The sequence below is a fragment of the Entelurus aequoreus genome, linkage group LG13, assembly GCF_033978785.1.
Source record: "Entelurus aequoreus isolate RoL-2023_Sb linkage group LG13, RoL_Eaeq_v1.1, whole genome shotgun sequence".
NCBI lineage: Eukaryota > Metazoa > Chordata > Actinopteri > Syngnathiformes > Syngnathidae > Entelurus > Entelurus aequoreus.
Window position 1 is genome coordinate 7,399,829 of NC_084743.1, and position 17,561 is coordinate 7,417,389.

Consider the following 17,561-nt stretch of genomic DNA (forward strand, 5'->3'; position numbering starts at 1 on the left):
TCTACATGTTATGTATCTACATGTTGTGTATCTACATGTTACGTATCTACATGTTACGTATTTACATGTTATGTATCTACATGTTATGTATCTACATGTTATGTATCTACATGTTACGTATCTACATGTTGTGTATCTACATGTTATGTATTTACATGTTATGTATCTACATGTTATGTATCTACATATTATGTATCTACATGTTACGTATCTACATGTTATGTATCTACATGTTATGTATCTACATGTTACGTATTTACATGTCATGTATCTACATGTTATGTAACTACATGTTATGTATCTACATGTTATGTATCTACATGTTATGTATCTACATGTTGTGTATCTACATGTTACGTATCTACATGTTACGTATTTACATGTTATGTATCTACATGTTATGTATCTACATGTTGTGTATCTACATGTTATGTATCTACATGTTACGTATCTACATGTTACGTATCTACATGTCATGTATCTACATGTTATTTATCCAAAAACCCTCAAATCTAAACTCCAAACATCCCAGAACAAGCTAGTCAGATTACTTCTAGACCTCCACCCCAGATCCCACCTCACTCCTACCCACTTCTCCAAAGTGGGCTGGCTCAAGGTGGAGGACAGAGTTAAACAACTTGCACTGAGCCTAGTCTATAAAATCCGCTACACCTCCCTGATACCGAAGTACATGTCAAACTACTTCCTTAACGTAAATGACCGCCATAACCACAACACCAGGGGAGCTCCACTAACCACGTTAAACCCAGATTCCCATCTAACAAAGGTCTTAACTCATTCTCTTTCTATGCCACATCAATGTGGAATGCACTCCCAACAGGTGTAAAAGAAAGGGCATCTCTATCCTCCTTCAAAACCGCAATAAAAGTTCACCTCCAGGCAGCTACAACCCTAAACTAACACCCTCCCCGGATTGCTAATAATCAAATGTAAACAATCAAATGCAGATACTTTTTATTATGCCTTCTGATCTCTCTCTCTCTCTCTCTCTCCCCTCTCTCTCTCTCTCTCTCTCTCTCCTCTCTCTCTCTCTCTCTCTCTCTCTCTCTCTCTCTCTCTCTCTCTCTCTCTCTCTCTCTCTCTCTCTCTCCCTCTCTCTCTCTCTCTCTCTCTCTCTCTCTCTATGTCCACTACTTGCTGTCCATATCCTACCAAGTCACACCTACACTGTTCCAATGTCCATTTCTCTGTTCTCAATTGTTGATGACTGATGATAACAACCAAACCTAACCCCCCCCCCCCTCCACACCCCTGATTGTAAATAATGTAAATAATTCAATGTGATTATCTTGTGTGATGACTGTATTATGATGATAGTATATATGATAGTATATATCTGTATCATCAATCCATTTAAGTGGACCCCGACTTAAACAAGTGGAAAAACTTATTGGGGTGTTACCATTTAGTGGTCAATTGTACGGAATATGTACTTCACTGTGCTATCTACTAATACAAGTCTCAATCAATCAATCAATCAATCAATCACACTGGCATACACGCACACACACACACACACACACACAGGAACACACAGACACACACACACACACACAGGCACACACACGCACACACACACACACAAGCATACACACACAGACATACACACACACAGACACACAGGCATACACTCACACACACACACACACACACACACACACACACACACACACACACACACACACACACACACACACACACACACACACACACACACACACACACACACACACACACACACACACACACACACACACACATGTGCAAGCATACACACACACACATAGGCATACACACACACACAGACACACAGGCATACACACACAGACACACGCACATATGCACACACAGGCATACACACACACACACTCACACACACACACACACACACACACACACACACACACAGACACACACACACACACACACACACACACACACACACACACACACACACACACACACACACACACACACACACACACACACACACACACACACACACACACGCAGGCATAGACGCACAGGCACATACTTGCATAAGCAGCTCAGCAGTCTTAGAAATGATGACAGCAACACGGAAGATGAAAGTTGTGTTTCAGGTTTTGTTGTTGTGTGTTCTCAGGAAGGAACGTTGTTGTGTGTTCTCAGGAAGGAACGTTGTTGTGTGATCTCAGGGAGGAACGTCAGTCAGCACAACGTGCAGCAAGAATATCCACGCTGAGGTAGGACAAAGATTTATTTTCAAATAACCCAAATGTACTGAAAGTAGATGCAAACACGCTAGTTGTTAGCCAAGTGCTTAAAGACGACACTCAGGTGCACCAACACATCATTGCTTCATTGCAGACACCAATCAGGTCCAAGCAGGACAAAAAGGCAGCAGGTGAGTTCACCTGTCTTCAACAATGGAAGCAGTAAGTCAAGGAAGAGTCAGAATAAGAAGAGAATATTTTCCCTGCTGTATTGTCTTTGCTTTTTTGTCACTTTCCTCTCCAATAATTATTATCCCTGCTAAATCCTTGCATTTGTCAATCTACACTTATTTGACTAATCAAGTCACTTTATAGAAAATACATGGTAACAAAGTGCTTTCCCCAACATTGGGGACCAAGTGGAGCGTTACACAGGTGGTACACATCCTGCTTTCCCCAACATTGGGGACCATGTGGAGCGTTACACAGGTGGTACACATCCTGCTTTCCCCAACATTGGGGACCATGTGGAGCGTTATACAGGTGGTACACATCCTGCTTTCCCCAACATTGGGGACCATGTGGAGCGTTACACAGGTGGTACACATCCTGCTTTCCCCAACATTGGGGACCATGTGGAGCGTTACACAGGTGGTACACATCCTGCTTTCCCCAACATTGGGGACCATGTGGAGCGTTACACAGGTGGTACACATCCTGCTTTCCCCAACATTGGGGACCATGTGGAGCGTTATACAGGTGGTACACATCCTGCTTTCCCCAACATTGGGGACCATGTGGAGCGTTATACAGGTGGTACACATCCTGCTTTCCCCAACATTGGGGACCAAGTGGAGCGTTACACAGGTGGTACACATCCTGCTTTCCCCAACATTGGGGACCATGTGGAGCGTTACACAGGTGGTACACATCCTGCTTTCCCCAACATTGGGGACCATGTGGAGCGTTACACAGGTGGTACACATCCTGCTTTCCCCAACATTGGGGACCATGTGGAGCGTTACACAGGTGGTACACATCCTGCTTTCCCCAACATTGGGGACCATGTGGAGCGTTACACAGGTGGTACACATCCTGCTTTCCCCAACATTGGGGACCATGTGGAGCGTTACACAGGTGGTACACATCCTGCTTTCCCCAACATTGGGACGTAAGAAGAAGAGCAGCTGGGCGGTGTCACGTACATCAGAGCTCTCATCCAAAGTTAGCGAAAAACAGTCCAAGTCTCCGGGCATATCAGCGCAACAAAGTCCAATAAGCACTCCTTAATAAACTCTCCGTCAGAAAACGCCTTACTTTTTCTGGCGATTTTGTGAGAAATGACGAAAATTGTCCTGACGGCTGCATCTCTGGGGGTGTGAAATTTGGCAAAAAGTCCTTGTTGGGTTTGCAGTTTTACCATCAACGCATCAGCCTCCCTTACGCGCGCTTCATCGGACAGATTCCGGTATTTTTCCTCGTGCTTCGTCGTGTAGTGGCGATTCAAATGATATTCTTTAAACACAGCAACCTGTGTACCACAAATTAAGCACACAGATTTACCTTTAATTTCTGTAAAGAAATACTTGGCAGTCCTCGTCTTGTTGGAAACACGCCATTTGTCATCAACTTTTCTCTTTTTAGCGTCTCATCACTTGTCGCTGTGCACCTTCACTCACAGGTTACACACGGACATACGCCCATAAATAACACTTTTCAAAACAAAAGCAGCACAGTTGTATTGCACGCACGACATAGATGTTTTTTAAACTTTATTTTGGAATTTGTGATTGCCGCTGTTCACATTCACTCACAAACCCACAAGCGCATACGTCCACACGGAAGTAATACAAATTAACGCTTTTCAAAACAAAAGCAGCACCGTTGTATTGCACACTCAACATAGATACTTTTTAAAATGTATTTTGTAATTTATGATTGGCCTCACGCGGGCTGGACAGGGACGCACAAAGGGCCAGATGTGGCCCGCGGGCCGCAGAATGCCCAGGTCTGCGATAGATTGACTTAATCTATTTGAGTTTCTTTTCATATGTTAGATTGACTTAATCTATTTTAGTTTCCTTTAAAACATTTGATTGACTTAATCTATTTGAGTTTCCTTTGTCACGTTAGATTGACTTAATCTATTTGAGTTTATCTTTATATGTAAGATTGACCTAAAACGTTATTAGTTAATGAGGTCAATAGAGACAACAATCTTAACGTCATTGGTCTTAGCGAAACCTGGCTCAAACCAGACGGTTTTTTTTGCGCTAAATGAGGCATCTCCTCCTAACTATACGAATGCACATATTGCCCGTCCCTTTAAAAGGGGTGGGGTGGAGGGGGGGGGGGGGGGTGAGGGGGTCGCACTAATATACAATGAAAACTTTAACCTTACCCCTAACCTAAATAATAAATATAAATCGTTTGAGGTGCTTACTATGAGGTCTGTCACACCGCTACCTCTCGACCTGGCTGTTATCTACCGCCCCCAAGGGCTCTATTCGGACTTTATCAGTGAATTCTCAGAGTTCGTTGCTGATCTAGTGACGCACGCCGACAATATAATCATAATGGGGGACTTTATTATCCATATGAATACCCCATCGGTGTCTCAGTGTGTAGCGCTCCAGACTATAATTGATAGCTGTGGTCTTACACAAATAATAAATGAACCCACGCATCGCAACGGTAATACAATAGATCTAGTGCTTGTCAAGGGTGTCACCACCTCCAAAGTTATGATACTCCCGTACACTAAAGTAATGTCCGATCATTACCTTATAAAATTGGAAGTGCTGACTCATTGTCAACAAGCTAATAATAATAATAACTGCTATAGCAGCCGCAAAATTAACGCGGCCACAACGATGACTCTTGCTGACCTACTGCCTTCGGTAATGGCACCATTCCCAAATTATGTGGGCTCTATTGATAACCTCACAAACAACTTTGACGACGCCCTGCGCAAAACCATTGATAGTATAGCACCGCTAAAGCAAAAAAGGGCCCCTAAAAGGCGCACCCCATGTTTTACAGAAGAAACTAGAGCTCATAAATTATCATGTAGAAAACTGGAATGCAAATGGCGCACGACTAAACTTGAGGTTTTCCATCAAGCATGGAGTGATAGTTTAATAACTTATAAACGCATGCTTACCTTAGCTAAAGCTAAATATTACTCAAATCTCATCCGCCTCAACAAAAACTATCCTAAATTTTTGTTTAGTACAATAGCATCGCTAACCCAACAAGGGACTCCTCCCAGTAGCTCCACCCACTCGGCAGATGACTTTATGAATTTCTTTAATAAGAAAATTGAAGTCATTAGAAAATAGATTAAAGACAATGCATCTCAGCTACAGCTGGGTTCTATTAACACAAATACGACGATATATACGACGGACACTGCCCTCCAAAATAGTTTCTCTCTTTTTGATTAAATAACATTAGAGGAATTGTCAAAATGTGTAAATGGGATAAAACAAACAACATGTTTACTTGACCCAATTCCTGGAAAACTTATCAAGGAGCTTTTTGTATTATTAGGTCCATCAGTGTTAAATATTATAAACTTATCACTTTCCTCTGGCACTGTTCCCCTAGCATTCAAAAAAGCGGTTATTCATCCTCTGCTCAAAAGACCTAACCTCGATCCTGACCTCCTGGTAAACTACCGACCGGTGTCCCACCTTCCCTTTATTTCGAAAATCCTCGGAAAAAATAGTTGCACAGCAGCTAAATGAACACTTAGCGTCTAACAATCTCTGTGAACCTTTTCAATCCGGTTTCAGGGCAAATCACTCTACGGAGACAGCCCTCGCAAAAATGACTAATGATCTATTGCTAACCATGGATGTCATCTATGTTGCTGCTTCTTGATCTTAGCGCTGCTTTCCATACCGTTGATCACCGACATTTATTTAATAATACCACCTTAACATTTGACAACCAAACAATTAAACAAGGCGACTCGGTAAAGAATCTGGGTATTATTTTCCACCCAACTCTCTCGTTTGAGTCACACATTAAGAGTGTTACTAAAACAACTCTCTCGTTTGAGTCGCACATTAAGAGTGTTACTAAAACGGCCTTCTTTCATCTCCGTAATATCGCTAAAATTCGTTCCATTTTGTCCACTAACGATGCTGAGATCATTATTCATGCGTTCGTTACATCTCGTCTCGATTACTGTAACATATTATTTTCGGGCCTCCCTATGTCTAGCATTAAAAGATTACAGATGGTACAAAATGCGGCTGCTAGACTTTTGACAAGAACAAGAAAGTTTGATCATATTACGCCTATACTGTATATACCTTTATACATATATATATATATATATATATATATATATATACCTATTATATATACCTATACTGGCTCACCTGCACTGGCTTCCTGTGCACCTAAGATGCGACTTTAAGGTTTTACTACTTACGTATAAAATACTACACGGTCAAGCTCCTGCCTATCTTGACGATTGTATTGTACCATATGTCCCGACAAGAAATCTGCGTTCAAAGAACTCCGGCTTATTAGTGATTCCCAGAGCCCAAATAAAGTCTGCGGGCTATAGAGCGTTTTCTATTGGGGCTCCAGTACTCTGGAATGCCCTCCCGGTAAAAGTTAGAGATGCTACCTCAGTAGAAGCATTTAAGTCCCATCTTAAAACTCATTTGTATAATCTAGCCTTTAAATAGACTCCCTTTTTTAGACCAGTTGATCTGCCGTTTCTTTTCTTTTCTCCTCTGCCCCCCTCTCTCTTGTGGAGGGGGGGACACACAGGTCCGGTGGCCATTGATGTAGTGCTGGTTGTCCAGAGTCGGGACCCGGGGTGGACCACTCGCCTGTGCATCGGTTGGGGACATCTCTGCGCTGCTGACCCGTCTCCGCTCGGGATGGTTTCCTGCTGGCCCCACCATGGACTGGACTCTCACTATTATGTTAGATCCACTATGGACTGGACTCTCACACTATTATGTTAGATCCACTATGGACTGGACTCTCACTATTATGTTAGATCCACTATGGACTGGACTTTCACTAATATGTTGGATCCACTATGGACTGGACTTTCACAATATTATGTCAGATCCACTCGACATCCATTGTTTTCGGTCTCCCCTAGAGGGGGGGGGGGTTACCCACATATGCGGTCCTCTCCAAGGTTTCTCATAGTCATTCACATCGACGTCCCACTGGGGTGAGTTTTCCTTGCCCGTATGTGGGCTCTGTACCGAGGATGTCGTTGTGGCTTGTGCAGCCCTTTGAGACACTTGTGATTTAGGGCTGTATAAATAAACATTGATTGATTGAGTGATTGATATTTGACTTTTCTTTGATACGTTAGATTGACTTTATCTATTTGAGTTTCTTTTGATACATTAGGTTGACCTAATCTATTTGAGTTTCCTTTTATACGTTAGATTGACTTAATCTATTTGAGTTTAATTTGTCACATTAGATTGACTTAATATATTTGAATTTATTTTTATATGTTAGATGAACTTAATATATTTGATTTTCCTTTGATACGTTATGTTGACCCTATCTATTTGAGTTTCCTTTTATAGGTTAGGTTGACTTAATCTATTTGAGTTTCCTTTTATAGGTTAGGTTGATTTAATCTATTTGAGTTTCCTTTGTCACGTTAGACTAACTTTATATATTTGAGTTTAATTTGTCACGTTAGATTGACTTAATATATTTGGATTTATTTTTATATGTTAGATGAACTTAATATATTTGATTTTCCTTTGATACGTTATGTTGACCCTATCTATTTGAGTTTCCTTTTATAGGTTGGATTGACTTAATCTATTTGAGTTTCCTTTTATAGGTTAGGTTGATTTAATCTATTTGAGTTTCCTTTGTCACGTTAGACTAACTTTATATATTTCAGTTTCCTTTGTCACGTTAGATTGACTTAATATATTTGGATTTATTTTTATATGTTAGATGAACTTAATATATTTGATTTTCCTTTGATACGTTATGTTGACCCTATCTATTTGAGTTTCCTTTTATAGGTTAGATTGACTTAATCTATTTGAGTTTCCTTTTATATTTTAGATTGACTTAATCTATTTGAGTTTCCTTTGTTACGTTATGTTGACTTAATATGTTTAATTATACGTTAGATTGAGTTTTTGAGTTGAAGCACCAGTAACATGCTGAGGAGACGTCAGAGAATAGTCAAACAACGTCCAAACAGGTCTTCCTGTGTCCTTAGTGGGCCTTCAAGGTTTGAATGCACCTGAGGAACAACCAAGACCTGCTGAGGTTGGGAGGGAGTGAAGGGGGCGGGGAAACAAGGTGAGTTAGGAGTTGTGCGAAGATTTCTGTCGTTGTGTCGATTTAGCAACACCTGGATTATGACAGCAGGCCTTCGGATGTCCTGTACTTCCTGCCCACATGGTAACGTGTGTATTATACATTCTGATGCAAGTACTTCCTGGTGGAAATATTTCTGCTCTATCAGGCAATTGTGCGGTCACTTTTGTCGTGTGTGAGTGTGTTCACCTGTCTGAGGCTTGTGTAACGTCTTCAGCAAGACGCTTTCTATTTGCTGTGCTTTGTTTTTGGCATACATTGGTAACCACGTACCTGTTAGTGTGGACTCTGACGCCTCCCATTCAGTCTTTCAGCTGCCCTCTTCTGTTTACCTTCAGGTGTGTGTGTGTGTGTGTGTGTGTGCGTGTACGACAAACTATTAACATAACAGGATGATATTTAGCACAAAAAGCGGTTGTTTAGAGCTATGTATTGTGTGGGCTCTGTTGGCTGTAAACACACCTGAGACATGCCCAGGCACTGCCCAGGTCTTGGTATGCCTCTGCTATTGCAGTCAAGTCTCTTACGCCTGCTATCACACGTCATGTTGTCTGCCTCTTTGTGAAGACATCATGAAACTCTTGTGTTCAACACGTCAAGGATACAACTGAGAAAGTTACAAAGACAATTGGATTGACAAATCACGCAGCATAACTGTCAAACATACGTCACACTCGGTGAGTTGCTAACTATCAAACAAACGTCACACTCGGTGAGTTGTTAACTGTCAAACATACGTCACACTCGGTGAGTTGCTAACTGTCAAACATACGTCACACTCGGTGAGTTGTTAACTGTCAAACAAACGTCACACTCGGTGAGTTGCTAACTGTCAAACATACGTCACACTCGGTGAGTTGCTAACTATCAAATGTACGTCACACTCGGTGAGTTGTTAACTGTCAAACATACGTCACACTCGGTGAGTTGCTAACTATCAAACAAACGTCACACTCGGTGAGTTGTTAACTATCAAATGTACGTCACACTCGGTGAGTTGCTAACTATCAAATGTACGTCACACTCGGTGAGTTGTTAACTGTCAAACAAACGTCACACTCGGTGAGTTGCTAACTATCAAATGTACGTCACACTCGGTGAGTTGTTAACTGTCAAACATACGTCACACTCGGTGAGTTGCTAACTATCAAATGTACGTCACACTCGGTGAGTTGTTAACTGTCAAACATACGTCACACTCGGTGAGTTGCTAACTATCAAACAAACGTCACACTCGGTGAGTTGCTAACTGTCAAACAAACGTCACACTCGGTGAGTTGCTAACTATCAAATGTACGTCACACTCGGTGAGTTGTTAACTGTCAAACATACGTCACACTCGGTGAGTTGCTAACTATCAAATGTACGTCACACTCGGTGAGTTGTTAACTGTCAAACAAACGTCACACTCGGTGAGTTGTTAACTGTCAAACAAACGTCACACTCGGTGAGTTGCTAACTGTCAAACAAACGTCACACTCGGTGAGTTGCTAACTGTCAAACAAACGTCACACTCGGTGAGTTGCTAACTATCAAACATACGTCACACTCGGTGAGTTGCTAACTGTCAAACAAACGTCACACTCGGTGAGTTGCTAACTATCAAATGTACGTCACACTCGGTGAGTTGTTAACTGTCAAACATACGTCACACTCGGTGAGTTGCTAACTATCAAATGTACGTCACACTCGGTGAGTTGTTAACTGTCAAACAAACGTCACACTCGGTGAGTTGCTAACTGTCAAACAAACGTCACACTCGGTGAGTTGCTAACTATCAAATGTACGTCACACTCGGTGAGTTGTTAACTGTCAAACAAACGTCACACTCGGTGAGTTGCTAACTGTCAAACATACGTCACACTCGGTGAGTTGCTAACTATCAAATGTACGTCACACTCGGTGAGTTGTTAACTGTCAAACAAACGTCACACTCGGTGAGTTGCTAACTGTCAAACAAACGTCACACTCGGTGAGTTGCTAACTATCAAATGTACGTCACACTCGGTGAGTTGTTAACTGTCAAACAAATGTCACACTCGGTGAGTTGCTAACTGTCAAAACAAACGTCACACTCGGTGAGTTGCTAACTATCAAACATACGTCACACTCGGTGAGTTGCTAACTATCAAATGTACGTCACACTGGGTGAGTTGCTAACTGTCAAACAAACGTCACACTCGGTGAGTTGCTAACTATCAAACATACGTCACACTCAGTGAGTTGCTAACTATCAAACATACGTCACACTCAGTGAGTTGCTAACTGTCGAACATATGTCACACTCGGTGAGTTGCTAAGAGTGTCAAGATAGTTGATGCTCGGCAACGTCTTGGAGATGTTCATTCAACTATCAGATTTTTCTGGCTCAAAGAAGGACAACTCACTGTTGTATGTCTCGAAAGAAACGACTCCTTTTTGGCATGTAGACTACTTCTAGAAATATCAAATAGGGGTGTAATGATTAATCCATACATTCATTTATATTCCATAGATTGAACCACATCGATATTTATCCATCCAACATCGATTTCAAAGGCAGTCAAATGATTTTATTGATACTAGAAATAGGAAAGATTGGATTTAAGAAGGACAGTTTTTGAAATGAAGTTGAAGACTTTTAATGAAAAGGACGTCTAACGTCATTCAAGTCTGTCTGTGGCTGAGAAAGGTCACAACAAATGCAAACACCACAAGACAATATCATCAAATACAACACAACGAGGGGCTGATACAGCACGATTGCAAAAGCCACAACAAACACAAACGCCACAACACAATAATATAAAGCCACAACTCAACTTTTATGCCACAAGGGACGCGTTGGACACGTGGGAAGTGACAGCTGACAACGTTGCGGCGATATCTGAACATAGTTCATTAGTATTATTGAATGAATAAAAACAGTTATTGATGAAACTATATAACTGAAAAAGTAATTACACTTCACTTACTTTTCCGACTTTGTTCATTACGCCCTTTTCAACTTTCCTTCTCAGGAAGTCGGTGAGTCGCCGAAACTTGTTTGCTGTCACTTCCGTTCTGTCTTTGTATTGTCGTGTTTTGTCATATAGTTGTTGTATTGTGGATTTATGTTGTTGTGTTGTGGCTTTTGCATTTGATTGGACTTTTGCAGTCTAACCACTGTTAATTCAACCTGAAGAGATTTATGTTTTATATTCATTTATTTGGTATTATTTTCATGTCATAAAACAACAGTAACATAGTTAGTAAATCTACTGTTAATTCAATCTGACACCTTCATAACAATAAGTAATATGTAAAATATACACACTGCAAGTATATATATAAATGTAGTAACAGACACCTTCATAACAATATGTAATATGTACAATATACACACTGCAAGTATATATATAATGTAGTAACAGACACCTTCATAACAATATGTAATATGTACAATATACACACTGCAAGTATATATATCATGTAGTAACAGACACCTTCATAACAATATGTAATATGTACAATATACACACTGCAAGTATATATATATATAATGTTGTAACACACACCTTCATAACAATATGTAATATGTACAATATACACACTGCAAGTATATATATCATGTAGTAACACACATCTTCATAACAATATGTAATATGTACAATATACACACTGCAAGTATATATATATATATATATATATATATATATATATATATATATATATATATATATATATATATATATATATATATATATATATATATATATATATATATATATATATATATATATGTATATATATATATATATATATATATATATATAAATAAAAAGAGAATACAACAAATCCTTTTCAACTTATATTCAATTGAATAGACTGCAAAGACACAATTATTAATGTTGGAACCGAGAAACTTTATTTTTATTTTTGCAAATATTCATTAACTTGGAATTTAATGACAGCAACACATTGCAAAAAAGTTGTCACAGTGGCATTTTTACCAGTGTGTTACATGGCCTTTCCTTTGAACAACACTCAGTTTTGGTTTGGGAAGTGAGGAGACACATTTTTGAAGTGGAATTATTTCCCATTCTTGCTTGATGTACAGCTTAAGTTGTTCAACAGTCTCCCTTCTCATCTTTTAGACGCCACACATTTTCAATGTCTGGACTACAGGCAGGCCAGTCTAGTCTTTTACTACGAAGCCACGCTGTTGTAAGACATGCAGAATGTGGCATGACATTGTCTTGCTGAAATAAGCAGGGGCGTCCATGATAACGATGGCAACATATGTTGCTCCAAAAGCTGTATGTACCTTTCAGCATTAATGGTGCCTTCACAGATGTGTAAGTTACCCATGTCTTGGCCACTAATACACCCCCATACCATCACACACTAATACACCCCCATACCATCACACACTAATACACCCCCATACCATCACACACTAATACACCCCCATACCATCACACACTAATACACCCCCATACCATCACACACTAATACACCCCCGTACCATCACACACTAATACACCCCCATACCATCACACATGCTGCTATTTACGCTTTCACCCTAGAACAGTCCGGATGGTTCTTTTCCTCTTTGGTCCACAGTTTCCAAAAACAATTTTAAATGTGGACTCATCAGACCACGGAACACTTTTCCACTTTGCATCAGTCCATCTTAGATGAGCTCGGGCCCAGCGAAGCGTTTCTGGGTGTTGTTGATAAATGGCTATTGCTTTGCATAGTAGAGTTTTAACTTGCACTTACAGATGTAGCGACCAACTGTAGTTACTGACAGTGGTTTTCTGAAGTGTTCTTAGCCCATGTGGTGATATCCTTTACACACTGATGTGGCTTTTTGATGCCGTAGCGCCTGAGGGATCCAAGGTGTGTAATATCATGGCTTAAGTGCAGTGATTTCTCCACATTCTCTGCACCTTTTGATGATATTATGGAGCGTAGATGGTGAAATCCCTCAATTCCTTGTTGAGAAATGTTGTTGTTCAACAATTTGCTCAGGCATTTGTTGACAAAGTGGTGACCCTCGCCCCGTCCTTGTTTGTGAATGACTGGAAGCTACTTTTATAGCCAATCATGGCACCCACCTGTTCCCAATTAGCCTGTTCACCTGTGGGATGTCCCAAATAAGTCTTTGATGAGCATTCCTCAACTTTATCACTCTTTTTTGCCACTTGTGCCAGCTTTTTTTGAAACAAGTTGCAGGCATGAAATTCCATATGAGCTAATATTTGCAAGAAATAACAAAGTTTCTCAGTGTGAACATGAACTACCTTGTTTTTGCAGTCTATTCAATTGAATAGAAGTTGAAAGGGATTTGTTGTATTCTCTTTTTATTTACCATTTACACAACCTGACAACTTCACTGCTTTTGAGTTTTGTGTGTGTTTTTGCTCTGTTCCCGCATTTTGTTTTGTTTTCTTCATAGCCCGTCCAGTCAGAGCACTTCCCTGTTGCTCTCACTTTGTTTCAACATTAAATATCCTTTTTTATTGAATGCTGCCTACTTGTTCGTCTGCATTTAAAATCGCTTTAACCTTCGTCGTCTTCACGACGCAACCTTGGCAAATACTTTATTTCTCTGTAGAAGCGTTCCAACTGCTTACTAGTTTAAAGACTGCGGCTGAGTAAAAACACAACAAGATAGTTCCACTCATCAGCGTTCTTTAGCACAAAAGATACTTCTTTCTCTCCATTGTCAGGTTTGTTATAAAAAAAGACACAAGAAATACAACGTAAACAAGTCAGTGTAACGGCCGCTGAAATTGAGTATAAAATACAACGTTTTAAGAACACCCAAACTGTGTTCAACCAATCAGTGCCCGCCCCTTTTCAGAGTACCACCCTGCGATTAAGAAATAAACTAAGTCTTGTGAACTTTGGGTTTTGGTGGAAACTCTGGGGCTATTTCACGGACCAGAGGACGGGAAGGTTCCTGCGGTGGAAAAGGGCCTTAGGTTCCGACCTGTGTAGGTCCCTGCACGCTGCTCATGTTTTCTTCTCCCCCTGACTTGAAGGTGTTCCTTGTGTCCTGCAGGCCACCACGGGGAAGTTCTCAGTGAAGGGTGTGCTGCAGACGTCCAGCAGTGAAGTGCAAGACACAATGAAACGTCTTGGCTCCAACTTTGAGGATGGCGCTCACCTCCCGGCCGCCCTCGCCTGTCTAAGGAGTCCCACGGACAAAGGTGAGCTAATAACCTGATTGGTGTGACACTCCTCTTCTCATTTCCTGCCCATACATTAGGAATTCCAACTCCAACATTCTTTTTTTCAGTCAAATTCCAATAATCCGAAAGTGAGCAGGACAAACGTGTCCGAGTAATCCACCAAAAACTTGGCTGTATCCAGCTTCATGGAACTTCAAGGAATTCTAACCTGTCTTTAAAATGATTTTCAGCCCACACATCAGTGAGCTTCTTTTACTAACACAATCTGTAAATCTCACACAGTCAATCTGCATGTTTAGCTGAAACTGTCGGATTCTGCAGCCTCTGACTAATTGTTGTCAGGGGTGGAGTGTCCACTCAGCCCACAACCGCTCAGAGACGCACCAAGACATGCCTCCCTTAGGCGCTTATAATCCAAAAACTGTTAACTGTCCACCAAAGTCCTGTCCATGAAGTCAGGAGAGACGAGGAACATTTACCATCAGGTCGGCCTTCAAGTGTTTCAATTGCTGACTTACTTCGCTTTGAATACATCAAAAACACACCATGTGGCAGCCATTCCAAAATGTTGTCCATCTTGACAAACGCTAACTGTTGCCACTTCCTAAAGTTGTCACCTGAGAACTTCAAAAGATCTTGTCAAGCCTCTCATGAAGTTATCGAACCTCACAGTTCACAAGATTTAGGAGTAAAAGCACAGCAAGATATGATGTTTCTACATCATGGGCCTGATGTACTAAAACCTGTGCAAACGTGATAGCACACAAAGCTGATCTAGTAAACTTGTGAGCAGAGGATTGTTTCTGTTTAGTGATCAGAACAAGTACAACAATCCATTTATCGTGTCTGTCTTCATGAATATGGAGAAAATATGCTGATCATCAAAACTCTCACAATATGGGAGGAGAAGATGCAAATAGAATCATTTAGCACACGCAATGTGATTTATCAACACTCATCAGCGTTTTGAGAGCACAAGTGTTTTATTTAGCACACGCAATGTGATTTATCAACACTCATCAGCGTTTTAAGAGCACAAGTAAGCGTTTTATTTAGCACACGCAATGTGATTTATCAACACTCATCAGCGTTTTAAGAGCACTATATTGCAAAGTGTAAAGAAATAAAAGGAAGGAAAATAATTCAAAAGAAGGAGCATTAATCCTCAAAAAAAACCTGGAGATTATTTTGCTGAACTATCTGCACAGGCTGGAAACGAGTAGCGAGGGCAGAATAATGACTTGATTGACAGTGCAGTGTGAAAGCCGATGTGTTTACTTTGTAATGAAGTAAACGCAGTCTCAAAGAAATGTTGCACTTCTTGACCAAACATCCACATTTCCATGTCCGCCCCCTGAGACCTAGGGCTACTGAAACTCTTCATGATGTAGTTGAATAGCCCGGGTTTAATGGAGAATAGTCAGGATATATTTGATTGAGAAAGGTTTTAAAATGCAAAGTCACATGGTGGGTCAGCACAGGAAGTCCTTCTTTAGCTGACTTGCTTGTTTTATCACCATTTTCACCAGTGTTTGTTTTGTATCCACAGTTAATCAATACAACTTCCGTACTTTGGAGCAAAACTCACAAACTTTGATTTCCCTCGTTGGCTTGTCGTCGCAGGCAAGTGACGGTGGTCGTGGTGGAGAGGAGGTTTTGTAGAGATGCTCAAAAATGTGTGATGCGTTGCCAACAATCAGCCTAAATGCGTTGCCGCAGCTTGATGTTTTTTTGTTTTGGGGTGTGCATGTCATGCAACTCACGCTTGCAAGACGAGGCCATGTCGCATGTTGCCGTGCTCGGGGGTGTGGTGGCAGTGTCGACAACACTGAGGCCAAAGAGCGACAAGGCGTGTTCATGGGATTCAAACGTGTGTCCGTTTGCAGGTCTGTTCAGGGGCGGGGGATCGGAATGGACCAGTAAAGTCCCAAAGATGGACAAGGACTGGATGATTCATTCAGAATTTTCCCATGCTTTGTTTCTGATCTTTCTGCATTTTAGTCATCTTTCTTCCCTTTGCTGAAATATCCTCTTTTCAAGTTGTCTTATCCTTTTTGTGAAATGTGTCGTTTGTGACGTCATTCACACTCACCAGTCAATCAGGGAATTCCCAGGATTGGAATCACTCGGAAGCAGTGTTTGGTTGGCATTACTCCCCTTGGCTGGCATTTTTAGATCCTTTATGGACTCTTCAGTACGGTGCACATTGTTAAGTTGTATGCTTGTCATCAAGTTACATGGCACATGTTTTCCCATTCAGTTAAATATCATCATCTTCTTTCTTTTTAACTCAAAACAAAAAAATAGCAGAGAGACGACTCATATCTCACACTATTGGTAGGGCAGTGCACTCGTAAGTCCAGGGTTTAGGTACCACTGTCCTGTATGTTAGGTGTGGTCCAACAGTTAATGGATTCTGTTGAGAAATTCACTGAAAGTGGATTTTGTCAAATGGTTCATAACATGAAATGATTTTCTTTTTGTTTAGGTGGAATTTGGGCTGCACTAACTTCTTGTGTCTTTAAACCAAGGTGGAGATGTGACGCCTGACTCCCAGCAGCCCACAGTCAGCCATGGCCGCTTATTTTCCGTGTCAGTGGTTCCATGTTCAGATGAAAACCGTTCTTACGTACGCACAGAAGAAATGTTTGACGCCTTCTCATTGGAGCCGAGTAAACCGTCGAGTACCCAAGCTTCACAGACTGTCCATACACCACCTTCCTGCAAACTGTTACAGCCGCTGTCTTCCCCCACTGTTCTGAAACGAAGCAAGAGTCATGAGTCACAGCTGGCCAATCGGATTGAGGAGCCTGCAAAGCCGAAGTAGGTAGAAGCACTGTGTTCC

The 17,561-nt window shown here is 41.0% G+C and overlaps 1 protein-coding gene across 2 annotated transcripts in view; it reads left to right on the top strand.

The window, feature by feature from the left end:
• The first annotated feature begins 2,104 nt into the window (after positions 1-2,104).
• LOC133663735 (kinase suppressor of Ras 1-like) overlaps positions 2,105-17,561 on the top strand; it is a 41,132-nt gene continuing 25,675 nt past the window's right edge. Inside the window, exons 1-3 of one of the 2 annotated variants that reach the window (XM_062068428.1) lie at positions 2,105-2,246; positions 14,587-14,734; positions 17,248-17,539. In XM_062068428.1, the coding sequence (XP_061924412.1) occupies positions 14,653-14,734; positions 17,248-17,539 (374 nt within the window). In that variant the 5' untranslated portion in view covers positions 2,105-2,246; positions 14,587-14,652. Of the gene's footprint in view, positions 2,247-8,560; positions 8,640-14,586; positions 14,735-17,247; positions 17,540-17,561 lie in introns of those variants that run through there. The other variant, XM_062068427.1, reaches the window with a different exon arrangement.